General features: G+C 34.8%; 2 protein-coding genes across 2 annotated transcripts; both read right to left on the bottom strand.

The window, feature by feature from the left end:
- Positions 1-9,136: 9,136 nt before the first annotated feature.
- On the bottom strand, positions 9,137-12,393 carry LOC141679099 (protein CLMP1-like). Its single transcript, XM_074485588.1, has 2 exons — positions 12,076-12,393; positions 9,137-11,937 (listed from the first exon to the last, which is right to left on the bottom strand). Exon 2 carries the CDS (start codon positions 11,912-11,914, stop codon positions 9,590-9,592), a length of 2,325 nt encoding a protein of 774 aa, XP_074341689.1. The 5' UTR covers positions 11,915-11,937; positions 12,076-12,393; the 3' UTR covers positions 9,137-9,589.
- Positions 12,394-13,079: 686 nt separating this feature from the next.
- Positions 13,080-21,525, bottom strand: LOC141677856 (E3 ubiquitin-protein ligase COP1-like). The gene is made up of 13 exons (XM_074483934.1): positions 20,899-21,525; positions 19,808-19,885; positions 19,021-19,176; positions 18,125-18,484; positions 17,678-17,835; positions 17,456-17,521; positions 16,077-16,155; positions 15,107-15,262; positions 14,921-15,019; positions 14,408-14,512; positions 14,126-14,305; positions 13,744-13,854; positions 13,080-13,643 (listed from the first exon to the last, which is right to left on the bottom strand). Exons 1-13 carry the CDS (start codon positions 21,256-21,258, stop codon positions 13,476-13,478), a joined length of 2,076 nt encoding a protein of 691 aa, XP_074340035.1. The 5' UTR covers positions 21,259-21,525; the 3' UTR covers positions 13,080-13,475.
- Positions 21,526-23,737: the final 2,212 nt, after the last annotated feature.

Below are 23,737 nucleotides of genomic sequence, written 5' to 3'. Positions count from 1 at the left end.
GTGGCCTCAGTATTGTCATGATGTGAGACAGAGTGTTGACTAGTTGAAACTCCCCCTGAGTTGTTGGTCCTTTGCAGGGAACTTGGAATCTATCAACTGATGATGTAAATCGATTATCCGTTGATAAACTATGATCAACGGATGCTTCATTTAGTACTTCAACGGATGATACACCATGTCTTTCAACGGATACTGCATTGCCTCTATCAACGGATGCAGAATTCTGACTTTCAACGGATGCAGTATTTTGTGCATTATCCAAGGGCATGTTTTGAATCCCTTTTGAAGTGTTATCTCCATCAGTCTCCTCTTCACTATTATCACAATATATCTCAATGTTGTCAAATTTGAGTCTCTCATATTGTCCCTCATCTGTTAGTCCATCAATCTTTTTATCATCAAACACAACATGCACAGATTCCATAACAATGTTGGTTCTTAGATTGTAGACCCTATAAGATTTTCCAGCTGAATAACCAACAAATATCCCTTCATCAGCCTTTGCATCAAACTTCCCTTTATGGTCAGATTGATTCCTTAGTATAAAGCATTTACATCCAAAGACATGAAGAAAGTTTAGAGTTGGTTTTCTTCTCTTGAACAACTGATAAGGAGTCATGCCTTTAGCTTGATTGATCAAAGAGATATTTTGAGTGAAACAGGCACAATTAACAGCTTCAGCCCAGAAATATGTTGGTAACTTTGATTCTTCAAGCATTGTTCTGGCAGCCTCAATTAAAGATCTGTTCTTTCTTTCAACTACCCCATTTTGCTGAGGTGTTCTTGGAGCTGAGAACTCATGCATGATTCCATTTTCTTCACAGAACAGCCTCATTGATAAATTCTTGAACTCAGTTCCATTGTCACTCCTGATATTCCTAACCTTCAGGTCAGGATGATTATTGACTTGCCTGATGTGATTGATAATGATTTCACTTGCTTCATTCTTTGATCCAAGAAAATAGACCCATGAAAACTTTGAGAAATCATCTACAATCACTAAGCAATATCTTTTTCTTGCAATTGACAATACATTGACTGGTCCAAACAAATCCATATGTAGCAGCTGTAATGGTTCATCAATTGTTGTTTCAAGCTTCTTTTTGAATGATGCTTTCCTTTGTTTGCCTTTCTGACAAGCATCACACAAACCATCCCTTGAGAATTCAACAAGAGGAATTCCTCTTATTAGGTCCTTTTTGACTAGATCATTCATTGTCTTGAAATTCAAATGGGATAGCTTCTTGTGCCATAACCAACTCTCAACTGAACTTGCTTTGCTGAAGAGACAAGTAATAGATTCTGCATTTGCAGAGTTGAAGTCAGCTAAGTACACATTTCCTTTTCTAACTCCAGTTAGAACCACTTTGTTGTCTTTCTTACTAGTGACAACACAGGCTTCAGAATTGAAGGAAACTGTATTCCCTTTATCACATAGTTGACTGATGCTCAGTAAGTTATGTTTGAGACCATCAACTAATGCAACTTCATCAATGATAACATTCCTTGTTGAAATCAAGCCATATCCCATAGTAAACCCTTTGCTGTCATCTCCAAAGGTTATGCTAGGGCCAGCTCTTTCCTTAAACTCTGTGAGCAGGGAGAAATCTCCTGTCATGTGTCTTGAACAGCCACTGTCCAAGTACCATAGATTTCTTCTATTTCCCTGCACACCATAAAATCAATCAATTTGATTTTGGTACCCAAGTTTCCTTGGGTCCATTCTTGTTAGCCTTTCTCCTAGACTTCATTCCTCCTGCATCTCTAGACTTAGGTAACTTTGAGTCAACCTTGGTCTTGGATGTAGTTGGTTGAGGTGTAGGGTTAGTCACAGAATCATTTAGCACATTTGGAATATGATAAGGCATGGATTGTGCATACATGTTATTCCACATAGGCATATTGTATGGCATTTGAGGCATACTAAATGCAGCAAGATAAGGATTGTTAAAATATGGCATGTTTGCAAAATGTGCATAAGGATTCTGTTGAGACATAGTAGGCATAGCATGTAGAGATGATGCAGACATGTTAGGCATGGAAGAGGGTACAGTTATGGGGGTTTTCTTAATAGATTTGCAATTAGCAGATAGATGATTAACACTACTACAATGCACACAGCTTTTTCTAGGAGCATACCTATCAGGTGTGTAATTGTTATGTTTGTTAACACCTACCTTCCCATTTCTGTTAGATTTTCTTTTAGTCTCCTTTTTATCCTCAACCATCTTGAGCCTATTATTTAACTGTTCTAAGGTCATGTGCCCTATATTCACCTTACTGACATCTTTGGATGTGCTTGCTTCTTCTTTAACAAAGTTCTTGGAAGTTGAACCAAACTTTTTGTTGAGTTTCTTTAGATTTTCACTATTAGAAACATCTGCCTGTTTTAATTGAGGAACCTTCAACGGATGCTCATTTTCTTCCTTCAACGGATAACCTTCATCATCCGTTGATTCCACATCCGTTGACAGCCCATCAATTAATTCCAGTTTCTTTTTGTTTTTATCCCAGGCAGTTTCACAGAATGATTCAATTCCTTGGACCTTGACAATTTGAGCACTAACATCCCTAGATGTTTTCCAGGCTTTAATCACCTCTTGCTCTCTCTTTAATTGATTAGAAAGTATTTCTACTTTCTTAATAGATTCAGCTAGTTCATTCTCAACAGATATACAATGCAGCTTGGTTTTCTCTAGGTCAATCAACTTATCTTCTAACATAGCATTTCTATTACTTAAAAACAGATTGTTCTCTTTAATCCTACTATTTTCTTTAGCAAGAGATTTAAGAGACACACGCAAATGATACAATTCAGTAGACATGTCATTAAAAGCATCATTGCACTCTTCTTTAGTAAGTTGTGTTACATCAGTAGTGATTACCTGAGTTGTTACCTGATTGCTTGATGAACTAACTTCATTTTCCTCAGAATCAGCCATGAGAGCTAAGTTGACATACTCCACATCTTCATTCTCTTCCTCTCCATCAGCTGCCCAATCTTTTTCTTGAGTAATGAAAGCCCTTTCCTTTTGCTTGAGCAGATCAAAGTATTTCTTCTTGTAATCTACTTGGTCAAATTTCTTCTTTTCAGAAGTTGGCTTTCTGCACTCACTTGCAAAGTGTCCACTTATACCACAATTGAAACACTTGAACTTTGATTTGTCCACCATGTTCTTATGAGGTTTAGTGGCTCTAGTGTTTTTCTTAAACTTCATCTTTGCAAATCTCCTGGACAGAAATGCAAGATGCTCATCAACACTATCAGAGTCATCTTGACTGGAGTTGTCTTCATTCTCAGCAACTTGCTCTTTTCCTTTGCTTGATTCCTGATATCTTGTACCATCTTTGGAGTTTGATGTAGATCTCACAGTTTCTTGTCTGCATTCCCTCTCATTTTCAGCTACCAATGCAACTGAACTTCCTTTCTTTCTCCCCTTCTCTAATACCTCATCCTGTTCCAACTCTAGTTCATAAATCTTCAAGATTCCATATAATCTTTCAAGAGTGAAGTCCTTATAATCCTGAGAGTTTCTTAAGGAGACAGTCATGGGTTTCCATTCCTTTGGCAAGGATCTTAAGAATTTAAGATTTGAATCCTTCACCTGGTACACTCTACCATACAGCTTCAATCCATTCAACAGCTTTTGGAATCTGTTAAAGGTGTCATTTAAAGATTCATTTTCTTCAAAATGAAAATACTCATACTGTTGAATGAGAAGCTGCATCTTGTTCTCTTTTACTTGTTCTGTACCTTCACACAGCAGCTGAACTGTGTCCCAAACCTCTTTGGCAGTTGAGCAATTTATCACATTATCAAACATATCCTTGTCAAGACCATTAAACAAAATGTTCATAGCCTTCTTATCCTTGTGGACTTCTTCTGTGTCTTCCATTGTCCATTCTGCTCTAGGTTTTGGAATGGATTGACCAACAGCAATTGTGGCCGTAGCAACTGTGGCTACTTTGTGGGGAATGTGAGGACCATTCTCAATACAGTTTACATAACCTTCATCTTGGGAGAGTAGATGAAGGTGCATTTTCACCTTCCAGTGGTGATAACTGTCTCTGTCAAGAACTGGGATTTTTACTCCAATATCCTTCTTACTCATCTTTGTTAGATTCCAAGATCTTTAAACTCTTTGTTTGTCAAGAGTCTGCTCTGATACCAATTGTTATTTCTAGAGAACTAACAATGAGATTTACAGAAGGGGGGTTGAATGTAAATCTCAAAACTTTTTCAAGTTTTGAGCAGTTTATAAAGACTGTGTGTTCAAGATGAACAAGTGTGTGAATTGCCTTAAGCTGATACAGACAGATATATATTCAAACACAAATGTAAAGAACACAATAAACCTTTAAAAACTTTTCTGGTGGATTTGTTGTTCCACCAGAGATGGTATTTCAGAAATTCTGTGATCTAAGAATTTGATCACAGCTGCATCCTAGTACAAACTAGATAATTTTTCTCTCAAGATTTTTCTAAACAGCTCTGGAAAAATTCTTATCTAATTACTAGCTACTACTTGGTTTATATATTACCAAGTTTACAAGTGAAGACAAGGATATATGAAATAATAAAGTAAGATCTCCACTTGTTTCTTCTCCAGTTCACTCCAGTACTTTGTTGACTTAATGTCTCTTTATACTAGAGTAGAACGGCTGCTTTTTCTGATGTTCCTGAAATTAGGCTGCCACATTTCAGTTATCTCTGTTCACCCACGTGCTGTTTGTAGGTACAACTACCACTTATCAACGGTTAATCAACAGAACATCCGTTGAAGCTTTCATCCGTTGATGCACTCATCCGTTGAAGGATGTTATCCGTTGAAGTTTTAGAGACATCCGTTGAAGCTTAGCTTCTCATCCGTTGAAGGTCTTTAAGTCATCCGTTGATACCACTTCATTTATACAAAATTACAAGGCATGAAATATTTACAATTGGCCTTCCTATCTGCATATCTTCTAGTAGTCAACATGACTCATAGTTTCTCTCAACTTCTAAGAATTACATCTTAAATACAGAGACTGAAATATGCTACAACACTAGACTTATTTCTAAGTAAAGCTACACCATCAACGGATAGCCAAAGTGGTCTTATCCGTTGAGGCTACAGACACTGAATTTCTACTTAAGTGTTTTGTTAAACATATCATCAAACTAATGCACATATATTCCTAACATATCCACACTCGTATTTTTTCATATATTACATGTAAATTTTCTAATTTAGATTTTACTATCTAAAATCTGTTATCAATTGCTTTTTCTTATAAATATATTTAATTACATAATAAAAAGAATTTAGTGTAAAATATTTCAAAATAAGAAAACAAATGTAATCATATTTATTTAAAAAAATTAAGAACTACTTAAATTAGAAGAATTATAAAAATAAAAATAGAGTGACGTAGATTTTTAGTAAATCATTCTGGCTGCACCAAATGGAACAAATAGATATAATCAAGAGAAGTGAGTCATGCGTTATTTAAATTTAAAAAAGAAAGTGAGCAGGTGTCACCTGAAAGATTGAAGGATGTTAGGTAATGAATCACACACAGAGGGGGGTGAATGTATTTTTCTGATTTTAGGCTTTTTTTTAAGTTAATGGTTGAACAAAGTAAATTAAATTTTGTTTAGAAAAGTGTTCATGCAGAAAATAAAGAATATAGATCTTCAAAACTCACTTAATTTTTGTATTAAAAATTAAGATATTTTGCTACAAAATTTCTAAGCTCTTTGAAGTTAAAGAGCTCAGCTTCATCTCGAGAGTGTTACCCGAATTTTGATATAAATTGTTTCTTCTAACTAGAGGACCAGTGTTAACTTTATATCTTAGTTAACTGTTGTTTTACACAATGGATAATAAATATGCTATTAATTTTTCTAAACTGTCACTTGTCATTTCTATTTATAAAAAAACAAATCTTCCATTTCTGGCTTAACATATCTTTGGCATCCCGTGTTTACTTTAATCTTCCTCTGTCAGTTAATTTTTGCCATTGATCTTGCAAACTCTTCAAACTGCTTTTTGTAGACTTGTTAATCCAGCTGTTGGATTGTTTGTTGATTGTTTATCATGGATATTAAACTGATCTGTAATTATGTACTTTGAGACTGTACTTCAAGATCTCCAATTTGAATTAAGAAAACACTTGACATCTTGATAAGTACATAGACGTATCGAGATCTCTAGCCCTCCATAATGAGTTTGGCTTGTAGAGGTCTTCAGTTTGTCGAGATCTCTAATTTTCATATCTCCACTTTGACTTGTAGATATCTCTGAGTTCTCGAATGAATGTATACTTGTCGATAACTCTGAGTTCTCTAGTGAAAGAATGACTTGTCGATATCTTCTTGAGTTCTCGAGTAGTTTTCTTGACTTCTCTACTCCCGGTGGATAAGGCTTATCCGTCGAGTAGACATTGCTCATCCGTCGAGTAGACATTTCTCATCCGTCGAGTAGATGTTGTTGATCCATCGAGTAGACACTGCTCATCCATCGAGTAGAAGTTGCTCATCCATCGAGTAGACACTGCTCATCCATCGAGTAGACACTGCTCATCCATCGAGTAGACACTGCTCATCCATCGGTACTCTCTGGAGTTTGAATGACTTCTCGATAAGTCATTCTGGAGTTCTCGAATGACTTCTCTATAACATTAAATCTGTGACTTATAGAGATCTTGACTTAGAACATTTTTCTCCAACCAGATTTATTCAACTCCAAGCTTCTTCAAAATTATTCTGAGGCATGATTTTCTTGATCTTCTTCCAGATAGAATCCTTAGGCTTGTTACTGTTTTAAGAAAAAGACTCCAGTCTGCTCCTTTGCATTTTTACAGACTTTAAGTGTTACAAGTACAAAATACAAATTTAGATAACAATACAACTTACTTAGGGTTAACTCCAAGCTAAACTAATTACTGAAAATAACTGTACATTAATCTTCTACTTAGATCATAGATGCTAATGACATTGTTAGCTCCAGTAATTTTTGACATCATCTATTATATATTACAAAGGAAACAGTTACAAAATCTAAATATAGTCCTAAAAATAACTGGTTTTACCCATTATCACCCTCTATAAGTGTTTTTTCTATGCAATTAATCCGTCCATATTTATTTTAAACTAATATATTGAATTTGTCTATTGGAAATTATTAAATTTTTTGAATATATCCGATTAGTATTCCGGATAATCACTAATTATTTCATTAATCACTATTAAATATTTTTATTGATTAAAACGAATTCGAGTATTTTATAACTGATATTTATATTATATAGCACATTAAAGTTCACATTAAATTTAATTATCAAGTTATTAATAATGTTGTGACAACATAGTTTAGAGAAATATTGACTAATCATGAAATGTATAAATTCAAAATCAAATATATGATTTTTCGAATAGAAGTAACAAATTGAAATATATAGTAGAATTAAAATATACAAATGATAATATTGTATTAAAATTATGATATAAGAAAAATAAACGTAGTTAAATATAGAAAGAATTTAAGTTGAAAATGAAATGTCAAAGTACCTTCCGCCCAACTTTCCATTTATTCCCATATAAGCAGAAATAGGGTGTACTTCTTAATGTTGCCAAACAGTCAGGTATAAACTATAACTCCCTTTCCGGTTATATAAATTGAATATACGGGTGCCCAAACACCCACTATGTCACCTGCTGGTGATATGAATGAAGAGGAAGAAGAGGGCCGAGAATGGAACACCAACATCGAATCACCAATTTAACAGATGACATGATTCATCGTGTAATGTTATTTAAGAATAACTGTTACTGCAATTCAAACCCAACAATGAAAACTTATTCAGTCGTTTGGTTCAGAAGATGGTATGAGTTTGAAATAAAGAATCGGGTTAGTCTGGTATGGGGTTGAGAAATCATTCCGATATTATATGTTTGGTTCAGTGCTGGAATGAAATATTATTTTACTTAAATAAATTAAAATAAATAATTTCTAAATATAATTATCTTAAATTTTAAATTAAATTAATATTTAGATATATATATATATTTTAAAATTAAAGTTAATAGAAATAAAAAAATCAAAATAAATTGAGAAAAAGTACGTCATTACTAATATTCAACATAATTATATTTGACTTATATAAAGTTGTTGTAAGTTTATAAGACATAAGCGGACTTGTGAGAACAGGTTGTATCTGTTAATGTGATGGGATCGGATTGCTCTATATTTGGCTTACATGCTTCCCTTCCTTGAGAACTATGGGCCTTTAGAAGTTTCAACTGCCCCCCAATTCTTCAGCCTTTAACAACACTCAGTGTAAACCTCTGCAATTTCAGTGCTATAGATCTCAATTGGATCGCATTTTAAAGGTTCTGGATTGAAGAATGTAAATATCACATTATGGGACTGCACTAAATACAAGATAAAGTGACCGTCGTGCCTGTAAACTCAAACCATCTGGACCTGTTTGGAATTTTGTCGTCACACTCTCACAGATGTCAAGAGCCAAGACGACTCTGTGACCCTCCAGGTAACTTTGAGTATGTAGTTATCAACTTACAATATAACTGTTTCACTAAACATGGAAACTAATTTTAAAATTATAATCCAAGTCTAATTATCACAGGAACTATCAAAACAAGTTGCCTATACACACCCGCGGCTACAGCGAAACTGTGTTTCATCTTTAGCTTACAGAGGGATCTTCTCCTCGAAGAAGAAAGCCGGTGACCTACTGATGCCTAATATCTACATTTTAATCAAATCTTGTTTGACTTTACCTATGAATTTTCAGAAATTCTTGCTCATTTTAATGTTTGTCACTGCACTAGTAATAGATAGTAGTGAAAGTATAGGGAGTTTGCTTCAATAGGAATCCCTCTTAACTCGGGGGCATAAGAAAGATTACAAGAGAAACTCTTTCTTTTCAACTCGGGAGCATGAGAGAGATTCATTCTCTTCCACTTTTTCTCCTCTTCTCTTCTCTCCCAATCTCTTCTCTTCTCTCCCAGAAAAACTCGGGAGCACAGCGTAAATATTATGACAATAGTTTCCTTACTACTCCATTAACTGAAATTTTTGCACAAGTAATTGGCAAACTAATTATTGTACTTGTACCCAGTTGAAAAATATAAAGACAAATTAATCTTTATTAACATTAAGAATACAAGTTTTGCACACATCAAGTACTCTCATTGAACTGAGAGAAAGTATTTATATCATGACAAAAAACAGAACAAGGTATATAAAGTAAGCTACTAAACATAACCAACTGGCAAGTCATCAACAAAGATATTAGATAGTCTTAGATGCAACATAAGCTCAGCAAACTTTATAAAGGAGAACACTCTTCAAAACTGTAAAAATAAGCGTTTAAATAATGGGGTCAAGTAAAGGACCCAAAACAATATGATTGTCGATTGACACATGATGGTGAAAGTTTGGTAACTTTTACCATTCTTTTTTAACTTTTAAGCAAGCAGAATAGAACACTCACGCTTGCTCCCAGTTAAGGATCACGATGAAGAAAAGTATAGAGACTGGTTGGAGCCTACCTGGGGTGTCATAAAGTACTAAACTGAAATTTAAGTAGCATGATTTTCATTTCCAGCTTTTGCACTAGAAGTTTCAATTTCTTTCTTGTCACTACCTTCCACAGCATCTGCTTTTGAACAATGATTTTTCAGCACGGTTGAAATATCAGCTTCAGAAGCTCCAGCAAGTTTAAACCGCTCAACAGCAGTATCCAAATTCTTGTCCCAACCTGCCATTCCCAATTTGCATTCGACTTGGGATCGCTCAAACAGCATGTTACCCCAAAATAGATGTATCTGTGATCGCATGACTGCTGCTTGTTCTGCTGCTTCGTCAGGTGAAATTTCCCGCTGACTCGACTCACCTTCATTACCACCAGCCTGTTTTTTCTTTCTTTTTAACAATTCTTCTACCTTGCTTGAACTAGGATCCTTTAAGTCCTTGGCTCTTTGTTCCTCCAGCTTCTCCCACATCTCAGTGGCAGCTTGCATTTTTTGCTGGGCACTATCAAAAAGTTCAATTGTTTCTGTCGGATCCCAGTTAGAAAGATCTTCTTTCTTAGCAAGAACATATGACCAGTGAAGTTTTGCCATCTCAAACTGCTGCTGCCCAAGTGCCAACAGTCCCTCATAAAAGTCTGGTTTAATCGAAAGAGCCTCTTCATACTTCTGTCTAGCTAAAGAATATTTATCCTTCACCCAATCGTAAGCAGTTTGAAGCTGGGTTGCAACCAAATCCTTTGCAGCAGAATCATCAATCGGTATCTTCTTCCTTGCAGCACACATATGAACATTTCCCCAATTGAAGTAAGCTAAAGCAGCTACCTCCTGAAATTTTATTGCAGCCTTGTCAAAAAGACTTTGAGCCTCTTCACTTGTAACTGTTTCCTCGAGGGCCTCGGAACATAGCTCCATTCCAAGCTCATGCAGGTCAATATGAGCATCAGGGTCAATGCCAACATGGGTCCGGAACAACTGAGCAAACTCGAACAGCCAATCATCCATCTCAACTTCCTTGCCCTCTGCGTCTTGAGATGCTGATGGCTTCTCCTCCAGAGTTGCCTTTTCTGTTTTGCCATCAGTCTCAGTTTCCACAGTTTCGACAACTGAATCACTTAGTGAAGACCCACTCTCATCTTCCCCTTTAATCCCTTCATTATCAAGTTGTTTCTCCTCCTCTTCTTCTTCTAATATGTCTGGCTCTTGTTCTGGACTAACCTCAACAATATGCAACCTCAAAAGTCCAAAGGAGTCACTTTTATCTGTATCAGGTTCTTTAGCCATCAAACTGTCAACAAATACTTCAGCCAATCTAAGCTCACCTGAACATGTTATGGTCACCAAGTCTTCATCATGATCCTTGTACTTGATTAAAACCGACTTGGCTGATGGAAAGCGTTTTCCGACAATTTCCCTCAATACTTTAAAACTACAACTTACTGGCATCTCTGCAAGCCTTATGTCATGACCATATATAAGTTTCAACGGTCTACACTGTAATGTAACTTTAGAAGAATTCCCATTATTCGGCAATGACACTGATGAAAACGATGTCCGATCCTTGTGGTTATTATTAACGAGATTGACATTGGATTTAGAAGATCCATTTGAAGGCTTGGGAACAAGTTTTGGGATTTGGAACTTGACATCATGACCACTCTTATGCCCATTTTCAGCTGGATGCACTGAAGTTGACTTATCAGGCTTATTAGTCGATACAACAGAACCAGTAGCTGACGCAGCTTGCTTCTTTGCCACTGGCCGAGCTGGCAAACACGGTCCAAGACCCGCAACAGGAGCACCTCGGACAGCAGAAGCACCAAGTGCTGCCGGCGACGGGCGGCTTTGAAGGTCCTGCAGAGCCTCCTGCCGAGTCCCAATTGCAGTCTTCAACCTACGAGAAATATCCAAACCATCACCATGATTCGGATCAGCACCCAACAGTTCTTGAACATCCTGCATAGCCATATCATACTTTCCTATCGCCTCATACGCACGTGCCCTTCTTAAAAGAGCCCGAACAAACTGAGGCTGCACTTGAAGTGCCATAGAACACTCAGCAATCACAGTTTCATAATCTATCGGCTTCATTTGCATCAAACAAGCAGCTCTATTACTATGAAAAACAGCTCGGTCCGGGTGAGTCTTCGGGATAAGTTTAAGAGCATTATCATACTGTTCAAGAGCACTAACATACTCTTTAGCTTGAAATTTCTTATTTCCCTCTTCTTTAAGCTCATGAGCCCTTTTCAAGAAAATCGGAGAATCCGAATCAACCCCACCATTCGAAACAGGCAAAGGATTATTGTCTCCTAAAACTTTGTTCTGGTTTTGGTTAACACCACCCTTCTTCTTTTTACCTCCCGACTTCCCCATATAAATAAAGCTATATAATCTCTCTAACACAAAGATACTTGAATTCAAGAAAGTATAAAGACTGAAACTTTAAAGAGGTGTTCAAGTAAAGTCTAGTTCTTGAAGTTAAATATTCATCAGATGAAATGAATAAAAGCAAAAGAGAGATAAGAGATACTTACAAATGATAAAGATTGAAACTTTATTATGCAGATTGAGAGGCTGCTTAATTGAGATTGAGCTGGACTCTCTCTCTCTCTCTCTAGTCTCTCTCTCTCTCTCTCTCTCTCTCTCGCTCTCTCTCTTCAGTCTCTCTCTAGTCTCTCTCTGCGCTGTGTGTGAGAGTGCTCTCCCTCTATCTCGCTCTCTCTCTTCAGTCTCTCTCTGCGCTGTGTGTGAGAGTGTTAAGAAAGAAATAAAGATGGGGTTTTGGGGGAAAAGGTTGGGAAACCCTAGGGTAGAAGAAGCTGGTAGAAAAGCTTATTTTGGGATTAAAAATGAGTATCCATGTGAAGTTGTGAACCCCACTTGTATTGGAGCCTTGAATTTATTTATTTATTTTTAAAAATAATATTTTACCTTTTAAATGATAATATTTTCATTTAATTTGTGCAAAATTAATATGTTCTTACGTAATTAAATGTAAGGTGCTGAAAAAAATAATAACAATAAAAAATAAATATTGCATTATAATTATATCTGGTATATTTGTTCAAAAAAATGTTTTTGAAAAAAGTGTTTAAAAAGGATAACATTATTTATTGGGCATGGACACTCATTCTGGATCATAAGTTTTACACAAATAGCTGAGTTTAATGACATCGAAATACTTCGAATTCTATTTCTACTTGCCTATTCGAGAATTTAGTTAAAAATAAGGAATTGAAAATATTATCATAAATTTGCTGTTTCACAACTTGATTCTCATTTTTTATTTTAATATTGGATGGTTAAACCTGAAGGTTCCGCTTCAATTTTTATTTTAACAACATTTCCAGTTATCGAACCATAATAAGTATTCGCATTTTGGTGTAAAATAGAGTTTGCTTTGCATGTCAATAAACAAAAAAAAGTTGCCCAAGGGAAAAAAACAAGAAAAAAGTTGAAATATGTTCAATGTATGGCGCATATTTTATCGTTTCTTTTAAACAAGTGAACTGAAGGGAGAGACAAATGAAAGAGTTGGTGAGAGAAGAACTTATAGTTTATTTCAAGGTGGTTATGGTTAAATTTACCAGGAAATTTACCAAAGAGGAACAGCAGTCATCATGTAGCATGTTCCAAGTTCCAACTGCAGTAATTAAGTTGCTGGAATTGTAAATCAAAGGCCAAGCAGACCATACAATGACCCAAATACAGAATGACTGACAGCCAAGGCATTGCATTTTGTGACAACCGAATGCAAGCTAAAAGAATGATACAAAGAAAAACGTAATCGCATACACTATCGGTTCAGGAATCATCTCGTCGCATGCCAAGAACTTGGTGGATAAGATTTCCTTAAACCCAAGACATCTTTCACAGTCTACAAAGTACAAACTAACCCCTTCATTATTAATTTTCATTTTACAAGTATACCTAATTATGCAGCAAGTACCAGAACTTTAATTGTTCCTCGACTATTTGCAGTTAGCATTGTTGGACTATCACTTTTCCAACAAACAGCACTGATGAAGTAAGAACCTGGATCATCTTCTGCTTCTTCTGAATCAGCACCAAATCTATGCCACGCAGCTGGTTTAGAGATGTCCTACAACATGAATCCAGAAAGTAAATGTTTATTTTCACATAACAGAATGATATCATTTGACTAATTCAACTCGTTTTGACTTCTGTAGAACATAAATAACCTTATGATATGCAAACACTTCATTTGTTTCGCTACCACAAGCAAGGTATTCACTATTCACTGAGAGACCTACAAAATTCTTCTCATTGGCGTGTCCTCTATATGTGTGCAACTGTAAAGACAAAAGGTTTAACAATCAGAAAACAGAAATTACCATTTCCATATAGAAAGACAAGTATAAGTTGCAGCTCATGCAACTACAACCATAAAAGAATATGCATTTGCAGTGGGTGTAGAATCTTGAAAAGATTCTGAGTGGAAGGTCGAATGTTAGATGCATATGCCTTCTATTGTTGTGCTTAAAATATTCATAGTGCTCTAAAAAAAATTCTAGTATCATCCAGGCTCCATTTTTCGTGCATATCATGAAAATTACAACTTACTGGTAAGTTTTCCTTTACATCCCACAACCGCAATGTGCTGTCAGTAGAAGCAGAAGCTAGCTCATTGTGAGACAAAAATTTTACATAGGAAACAGCTTTTCTGTGACCGGTAAAGACATGTATAGGTTGGCTTATATTTCTCAGGTCATAATAATGGATGTGATGATCAGCAGAGCCCACCTGCAAAATCACATACCAAAGATCATATTGATACCCACTCATATATTGTTATTAATATCAGTATTTATGCTTCAGGGAGATTTGCAGCTAAGTGGAACTTACAGCCACATGAAAGCTAGATCCAGGATTATACTTCACAGAACATATATTTGCTTTCATGTCAATATTAAGAACACTTGCCTCCTGTTTTGTACACCATATCTTAACCTGTTGAATACCAGATAGAAACACGGAACACTGGAAATTAGTGTCTTGTACTCATTTGAACCTAAATATGTAAGAAGTAGCTGTTATTCCTTTGTTTCAGCTTTAATTTTAAAATTACTTTTTTCTCTTGGCCAGCACTGACATGCATAGTTACAGATTCATATTATATATATAATCCTTCCCACCTCCGGTGCACTATTCCATTGACTCAAAAATATGTACAGTCTTCTTCATAGAAAAAGTTGTCCAACACTCACGTCCCTATTCCCAGATGCCATTAAAGTTGCCTCAATTATATTTTCAAATGCATAAATAAGTTTTAATACTGTCCTACAGTGAGTTTTATCTTAAAAGAATAATTGCATCTCAGTTAAAAAAAAATCAAACTGTTCCAGAACTTTAATAAACCTTGCAGTCATCACTCCCAGATACAAGCATCGAAGGCTCAGTTTTTGAAAAATCCACACTCCACGCTCTTTTCTCATGCTCCTCATACTCCATCACACTCTGAGAAGAAAATGCAAACTTTAAACTACAGCAATTGAAGCACTTTAACTAAAAAAAATAGAACATATACAAGTACTAGGAAGAAACCTGGCGAGTATTTACATCCCAAACAGTTACAATACCCTCATAATCACTGCTGGCCAAGTGGTTTTTTGTGTACTTGTTCCAGCTTAGGCAACTAAGTTTGGAGCGAGTAGACATTTCAACAACAGGGCATTGCACATCTGCTGATTCATTCACCACCTACAATATGTATGTAAATATATGATATTAGTATATGTAATAACAAAAAAAATTCATGCAATTCGATTTTCTGTGATGTAAACCAAGGTTAATGCCCGTCTTAAAAAAACACTTGGATACTAGCTTAAGTACTTAATGTACTTCTTGTTATTTCTAAATTTGTCTAGACGTTGTTGTGGCTAGGACAAAAGGGTACTGGGTTGTCATCACTTAAATCACATAGGCTGCCCCACTAGCCTGCATACTAACTCTCAGTGCACAAGGATCCCACATCATCGGGACTTTGGAATGACTTCTTTCTATGGAGGCGGCTTATATAGGGAATCGAAAGTAGACACTTGAACATTACGCCAAGTATGACCTTCTGTTTGTACTACTAGTACTAGTGTTTGCTACATGTTTTAAAGCCATAATAATGCTTACAAATATTAAAATCATATCCAACGAAAGCTAGTAACCCTAGTCAAACAGGGACATCATTAATTAGACCCCACTTTGAATAAACTTTACATCTCTCTTCCATGTCAGCGGATAAAATAATTTTTAATTAAAGGAAGAATTATTTATATATTTAGTTTTATGTCGTATTGTCTTCTAATAAAGCTAATTGTTGGTTCTCATACCAATTGGACAGTAGTTTTCCACCTTTCTTAACTTATCGTGAGAAATCAGATGCGGTGTTATTTAAATTTGATATTAGTGTGGCAAAGCTAAGAAAGCTGCTTTTATTTATGTATTTAGGGAGAGGGGATGCAACACTGACTAAGAAATTTGAGCATTAATTATGGGCAAAGTATAGAAACTTCAAACATACCGAATTAAACTCGAACACTTTAATACGACGGGAAACTCCAGCAGTAGCAAATAATTCATCGTCTCGATCAAATTCAATGCTGCAAAGCAGTAAGAAAATGTTGGCTGTCAACAGATGTGTAAGTAAAGATATAATGTTCCTAATCATAACAGCAGCACTCCAAAAACATTAGACTTGAAGCCCTAATAAATAAAATGGTAACACAAATTAATCCCACACCAGATTTTACAGGATTGATTTATCATCCATGTAGGCCACACAATTATAAAATAGTACCTAAAAAGATATGAAAATATGTTTGGTGCACAAAAAGATATAACTAAGTACTGGACTAAGCTAAGCTGAGACATATATTAAATTGATTATAAAATTTTTATAACAAGTACTCCATTTGTTCGTATTTCGTCATATTTGAATTTGAAAAAATTCAGAAAATAAAACTACCTAAGCAATGACGATGAAAACAATAGCAAATAACAACAATAATATCTAGTATTGTAGTCTTGTAGTCTTGTTGACACCCCTCTTATCTTGGTATAAGAGGTCAAGGGTTCAGTAGAGGCCATGTATGTAGTAGTATTTCAATTTTTCCTAATTAACCTTACCCAAAAGATAAAGATAATAAATATAACAATAAAAGTTGTTCACAAAACTGGGAAAATGCAAAATGACTGACAAGTGATAAGTAGAGTACAGTGATGCAATTAAATTACATAAATCTGATCAAGTAATAATGATATCCCTTTGCCCATATCAATTTGATCACTATAAATACTTGATTTAGGTATCGACGTCAATTTTGTAGTTCTACAAAAAACTACCAGATAATTGCATCCAGAAAGTCGACCTATACATATATACTTATTTAGTTTGCATGCAATCATAATCATCAGTAATATCAAATTAGTTGTATCATATTCTAAATTTTAGAAATTTCTTGAAGGATACCCTCTCTACAATTGTTTGTGAGTAGTGTCTGGTGAACTCTCTATTTCTCAATATTAAGGTTTTCAAAGAGATACTTGACTAGAAAAAGGTGGAAAATTTTAATTTCAAGTCAAATATTAAAGATAATCAAACAAGTTACATAATTGTCCATCCTACTCAACCCTGATATTAGGTTGAAGGTCAATGGAAAGAAAAGCAAATAAATCCATTTTCAAAGTCTGGGTTGCAGATTCTTCTATCTAGTTTCGACTGCCCTCACTGAATCCTTCAGCACACTTATAAAGTCATTACCAAGATTCTCTAGTTTATGCTAAACATTTTATTCTATTAATTTAAAATAGGAAAGTGGAATTTCCAAATTCCAATATTTAAGAATGTACTACAATATTTAACAATTCAATCAGGTATTTAAAAATGTATTTGTAGCTCACCTAGATACAATATTTGCAGCATGAAAAAGATCCCCATGCCTAAGTTCAGCTATGACCCGAAGCCGGCTATAAAAAACAAACACTAGTCACGACTTACTCTTTTGTATACAAAATTGCAAAACAGACTAGTGTTCATTTAAATTGAGTCACATTAGTAAGAAACAAAGAGGAATAATATAATAAAGATAAAAGATAATAATATTTACTAGAAAATTTTGAAACCTGTAGCGTGTAAAACTAGACAGGACAGTTTGAAAATCTTCAAGTCCTACACTATAACCTTCTCTGCTTATAGCTTTTGTGTCCCTCTTTTCCTGTTTATGTGCCTGCCTATCCTGCTGACGCCGTTTTTGCAGATAACATTCTTGTAGCTCATTAAACTGTTTCAATAAATGTATGAGGGAACAGATACAACCGGTTCAACATACAAATTTGTAGCAAAAAAAATTAGACGACAAAAATTCTTTAAAAAAACTCTATCTACTTATTACACCAGCTACTGGAAACAAATTGCAAATCCCAACCTCTGTCTTGTAGCAATTACTAGCTGGATGTTGTCCGTCTTTACCACCCGATCAAACTCTACTACTTGTTATAGAAATCACAATGGTGTTTCTATGCCATTATGATTTCCTAATTTCTAAATATATTGTGCAAAAAGGTGCTAACCTGTGCATGAATCCGCCTCTTCCGTGCTGCAGAGACTCCTGATTGAGTATTGTGTGGTGAATCAGATCCACTACAAGCATCCTTCCTTTGGGGCATTTGCGAACTTCTAAGAGCCTTTGCATCAGCTCTCCTATCTTGCCAACTGCCTGATGGCATCCTGCACTGACCTTGCACATTGGGGCTAGACTTTATTCCACTGCTACATTTATCAACCAATGAAGGCCACTCTGTTTTTGTCGAAGTACCCTCAGGAAGTAACTTCGATTTCACTGCATATCTTTCTCGTTCCTGGTACAACTCGATTCTTTGTCTCTCAACAACACTTATGTCCTCCTTGATGTAACGCAGCTCAGCTTGTATCTAAAAAGAATATTAACAAGGGACCAGTTAGAAATTCTAAAAAAAATCTTTAAAAAATCTACATGCTTCCAATAACCTTTTTACACAGTTAGAAAGTAGAAAAAATATTGATATATTAAGAACTACAAGAAAACAGGTATTTTGATGCAGTAGACCCCATACTAGAAATAGAAAAGTTCAATGAGTGTTGTATAAAATTACTTCAAAGTGGCAACAATAAGAAAAGAAAATTTAAATAAAAATGTACAATTTGCAAGAAATTTTGTCAGAATATCATGTTCTCCAATCTCTTCTGTCAGTTTATATATACTGGATGCTTTGTACATTTTGGGTATCATGTTCTAGATCATTGGCCCAAATTACGGATACATGTCAGCTTTACAATTTCACCTACAATGAAATCACTTAAATGTTACTTATTCACGGGTCACCTAATTATTCCATCCCAAACACATAACAACAGAATTGTTCTTAACTTGGATAGAAAAGCATGATATATGATTAAATTCCAAATTAATGAATATAATTTAACCAACCCCATTGAGCTCTTCAAGCTTTTGCTTCTTCAGACATTGCAAAAAGTCGTGCATTATCTGTAAATTAGTCTCAGCTTCTTCCTGCTCCATTTTCCGCTTCTTCTCAGCCAGCATACTTAAGAGGATGTCCAGCTCCTTAACAGATACCTCACATCCCTGTCTAAGAATTAGGCAAGGGTCACATTTTATGATAGGAATATGATCATACATAACTTAGGAAGTTGTATAAGAATTAGGTGTATTTACTGCAATAACAAGATTAAATATAATATGTGAAACAGCTTATACACGTGAACTGGATCTGTGGAAAGTTTCTAAACTTTTTAACTACACCAAAACTTACGAAATTGAAGCATATACTAGGTACAGTTTTCTAATTTTAGTTTAGTGCCAAAAGTTTTCCTAAATAAACCAAGATATGAATAGTCAGTCATCATCTTTAAGTTATTATAAAAACCACAAAGTTCAATTTTCTAAATGACTTTAGCACATATGGCTTCTTACAATATCCAATTGCAAGGAACTTGTATGATGTATCAAATATACATGACTTTAACGAAATTCTAAGCAAAAATAACTACAAAGCTTTAAACATCTAATGCAACAACTGCTCTTGGAAATGATATATTGTTTTGATCTCTTATCTCTCTCTTCACTTTCAATTTCATTTCATTCAGTTAGGCAGATCCTTCTTGTATGATGTATCTAGCCTACTTTTTCTTCCTTTGATATTACATATCTTTAATCTAATTATAAAGAACTTCTATTGCTTCAATAGCCAACTGACCTTTTGTAGTGCCTGACGAAGTTGTTCAAATGGAGTTGCAGTCTTTGCTATTTGACGAGCACAAGTCTTCATCATTAACTGCAAAATTAATTTTACATATATAAATATTAGGCAGATGACAAAGCAAATTTTTTCTTTCATTATAAGTTGAAAGAAAAATTGTGGGACCTTGTAATTAAGTTATGATATACTGTTTAGCAAAAAAAAAAGAGTTATGATATACTGCTGTATTGTTTATATGACAGAAAAAGGCAAAGGTTGCAGCTAGGCAGAGTGCACAGCTTCATCTTGCAAGCTTACAACTTTGGTACACCATATTTAATCTTTAACGCAAGTTCATAGGCATTTTGTTTTAATATATGCATTTTGGACATGCAGTCGTGCGTAAAAATTAATAGTCAGTTCCAGCAAATTGAGATATAGTTTCCAAATCATATAAACATGTTCAGTTTTTGCATCTAGGTGCACAAGAAGACCAAACTACTAGACTTCAGCCCTTGAATGGCTTACAAATAATATTTTACATTCTTAACCATTGACATGTCAACATGAAGCCATAACTAACTTAAAAATAGTTACAAAAGCAACAATACAGTATCAAATAAAATTCAACCATCCACGTGCCCAAATTATAACATACAGGAGAAACTAACAGCTATTATAAGTATAAAACACTAAATAGAATAAGAATTTTATTCAAGAGCCTCAACGTATGACGCAAACAAATGGCATGGTAAGCCTGCATCTTACAAAACACAGGTGAAACTGGCGTGCAACTCCCATCTAGCAATAACGCATCTCAAATTATCAAATTCACTTCCACTATCCTGAGCAAACCTTAGAACAGACTTACACACCTACGAACATTTTTATCCATTATAAATATCAACTGGTAAGCAAAATACCAACTTAATCATGGATATCAAAGCAAAAAAACAACACCAATTAAAGCATTAAACATAATAAGCATATTTATCCGAAACCTTCAGCACAATGACAAAATAAATATCATTTTCCAAACAATTACGAACATCAACCAAAATCAAAAAGCAATCACAACAATTCTCAATTCTCGAAATTCGAAAGCAAACCTTATTAAGAATAAAATTAGGATGAATGTGGTTGGTGGTAAGAAAATGAGTGCAACTGGGACAATTACTCTTATTCTCCAAATGCGTAACAATACACATATAACAAAAACTATGTCCACACGAAGTCAGAAACGCGTCCTTAATAATTTGCATGCATATCGGACACAAGAAATCCCTGTCCATCTCAATTGACTCCATCTCCGTCATCTTCTGCATCACCACCACCTCAACCTGATTAGCTATCGAAGGCGGCGGAGCTGAACGTTCAGCTTCAGCTCCGCCGCCTTCGACATCAGTGATCATGATCGGATCCGACTTCACTGTTGGTACAATTGCACCTACTGAACTACTCCCCACCATAAAAATAAATATATAAATTTAGTTACAGTTTACCAACCAACCAACCAGACTGTTACTTTGATTATTTGATTGACTACTAAAGATGTAATAGTTCGATTTTGTTGATGTTTGTACAAAATTGAAGTTTGTAACATGAGAAACTGAAGGAGAAGGTTGTGTAAGAATGAGATTTGGTTGAAAAATGAGGAGTGTGTGTATTTGTGTGTGGTTGAGAGAGAGAGAGAGAGAGATTTGTGAGGGTAGAAACAAACCACGTTAACGCGGGCGATTTCATTTGATTCTTTGTATTATTTATAGGAGATATAAGTGTCATGTGTATGTTGTATAGCGTATGTCTTAACTGCGACAAGCGTTTTGGGTTTGCGGCCCTTGCTGTTGACTATACTAGGCTTCTGTCTTTTTAATATGCAGGGCCATCGTGTTTTAATGTCAACCCGCCACGGGCTTCAAATCATGTTATCCCCTCTCATTTTATTGTTTATAAAATGTAAGTATGACTTTTTTAGTATGAATAATAATATTTTATTTCAAAAATGAATTGAATACACATGATTAAAATTCCGATTCTGTTGGAATTCAATTTTAATATTTTTTATTATTTTAACATTATTTGTGGCGCCCTCCAAACCCGGGTCAGAAGTTTGGGGTCCACACACACCTTATTCATAACCTACTTATAACAATAATAAGGATAATAATAATAATATGCAATGACCTTACTTACCAACTACCACGGACCGCAACAGGTTAAAGTATGCACACAAGCCAAACACATCTATTTATATTACAAACCGTTCAAATCCCAACTATCCAACTCATAACTGAGTATTAAACATTATTACAAACTTTTACTAACTTAAATTATCCCAAAAGAAGCCTACTAGCTCAGCTCAATCAACCTGAACCCCTAGCTCTCGCGCTGGACTGGGGATCCTCGGTACCAACCGATTCCTTCTTAACTGGAAAAGAACAGAAACAATATTGCACAAATGAGCTAACTAGCTCAGCAAGTCACAATGACAAAACTGAGAATAATGATCATCAGGTGAACATGGTTATGATATCAAGTGAACAATGGATTATGATTTAGAATCAGATATTATATTTTCATGTTAAAAACCAAGGTTAGGTTGCTGATCAGTCACGCACTAACCCCGAGCAAAGCACACAACACTGCTCTAACTACTGGATCCAAGGCACACATTGGCCTAACTTGACCATTATATGGTCTGACCACGAATCTGGTCCACAATTTTATAAAAACAATCCAATTCTGACATAATAACAGAATAAGCAATAATAAACAATATCCAGAATTATTAACAACATTTGATGTTCCATAATGAAATGCTTTTAATCTGCATAAGGATCAAAAGAGCATTTTCAAAGTTTGGATGCTAGGTAATGAAAGAATTGGCTAACAATGAATCAATGTTTCCGGGTTTCAAGGATTTGGTCTTTCAAAGCGTAAAATACAAAGGTTTGAATGTGTAAGCAATCTGGTTCAGTGTTTAATATTTAGTTTGTATGTATTTGTGGAGTAGTATCGTATATTTGAGGTTCGTGTTTGGGGTATACAACAATCAATGGTCTAGAAACAATCAGGTTACGGCTCAAGATCAATAACTGGAATCAAGGTTTAGGGTTTAGTGCTTCAAAGCACTTACAATATAAAACAGGAATATCAATCACGACAATATCTCGAGAAAGTTCAGAACACTTGTCTGGTATTAGCTTACTACACTGCACTCGTTTCCAATCTCAACCGTCTTACTCCTCAACTACCTGTTTCCCTTTCCTACGTCTTGCCTCTTCTGCTCACATATCATAAGCATCTATCAATATTCAACTCATAGGATTCTATTCAACACATACTTCTATCTACCCTTCGTTTCACCCAAATCCGATTAACGGATTGAAAGTTACGCAATAAACCAGTAAACATCGAATATACAGGTCGACAGTCAACCAACAAGTCACATATAACACATAACACGTCACATAATCAATGATATATCATTTATAAATAAGTCTCGGGTCATAAACAGGCTTTCAGGTATTTAAAATGATTTTTAAAACATTTTTCGGAATTAAAACGTGTCGTTGGATTAATTTCAGGATAATAAACAGGGTTCGGTTGGCCAATTCTGGCTCCGAAACAATTTTATAATAATTATCGAGCCTTGGAAATAATTTAGAATAATATTTTAAAGCTCGAAACTATTTTTTGGAATTTTTAAATCATTTTTGAATAATTAAATCTAATTAAATAATTAATTAAAATTAATTAAATCAATTAATCAGTTAATTTTTGAATTAATTGACCAATTAATCAATTAAAAATTAACTAAAATTAATTAACTAATTAATTCAGATTTATTTTGGATTAAAAATAATTTTCGGAATTAAAATAATAATTTTTAGAATTTTCAGAAATTAAAAATCGAATTTTTATAATGAAAATAAATAGGAAATATGA

This window comes from Apium graveolens, chromosome 8, assembly GCF_009905375.1.
Source record: "Apium graveolens cultivar Ventura chromosome 8, ASM990537v1, whole genome shotgun sequence".
Taxonomy (NCBI): domain Eukaryota; kingdom Viridiplantae; phylum Streptophyta; class Magnoliopsida; order Apiales; family Apiaceae; genus Apium; species Apium graveolens.
Note: the sequence above shows the minus strand (reverse complement) of the source record. Positions and strands in the feature narration are given on the sequence as shown.

Excerpts from the sequence above, each read along its gene's own strand:
- LOC141679099 (XM_074485588.1), bottom strand. The coding sequence starts at position 11,914 with ATGGGGAAGTCGGGAGGTAAAAAGAAGAAGGGTGGTGTTAACCAAAAC.
- LOC141677856 (XM_074483934.1), bottom strand. The coding sequence starts at position 21,258 with ATGGTGGGGAGTAGTTCAGTAGGTGCAATTGTACCAACAGTGAAGTCG. Across the intron at positions 14,513-14,920 it reads CTGGGAGTGATGACTGCAAG|GTTAAGATATGGTGTACAAA; the intron begins GTTTATTAAAGT and ends GGTATTCAACAG. Across the intron at positions 13,644-13,743 it reads AAGTGTTTGCATATCATAAG|GACATCTCTAAACCAGCTGC; the intron begins GTTATTTATGTT and ends TTCATGTTGTAG.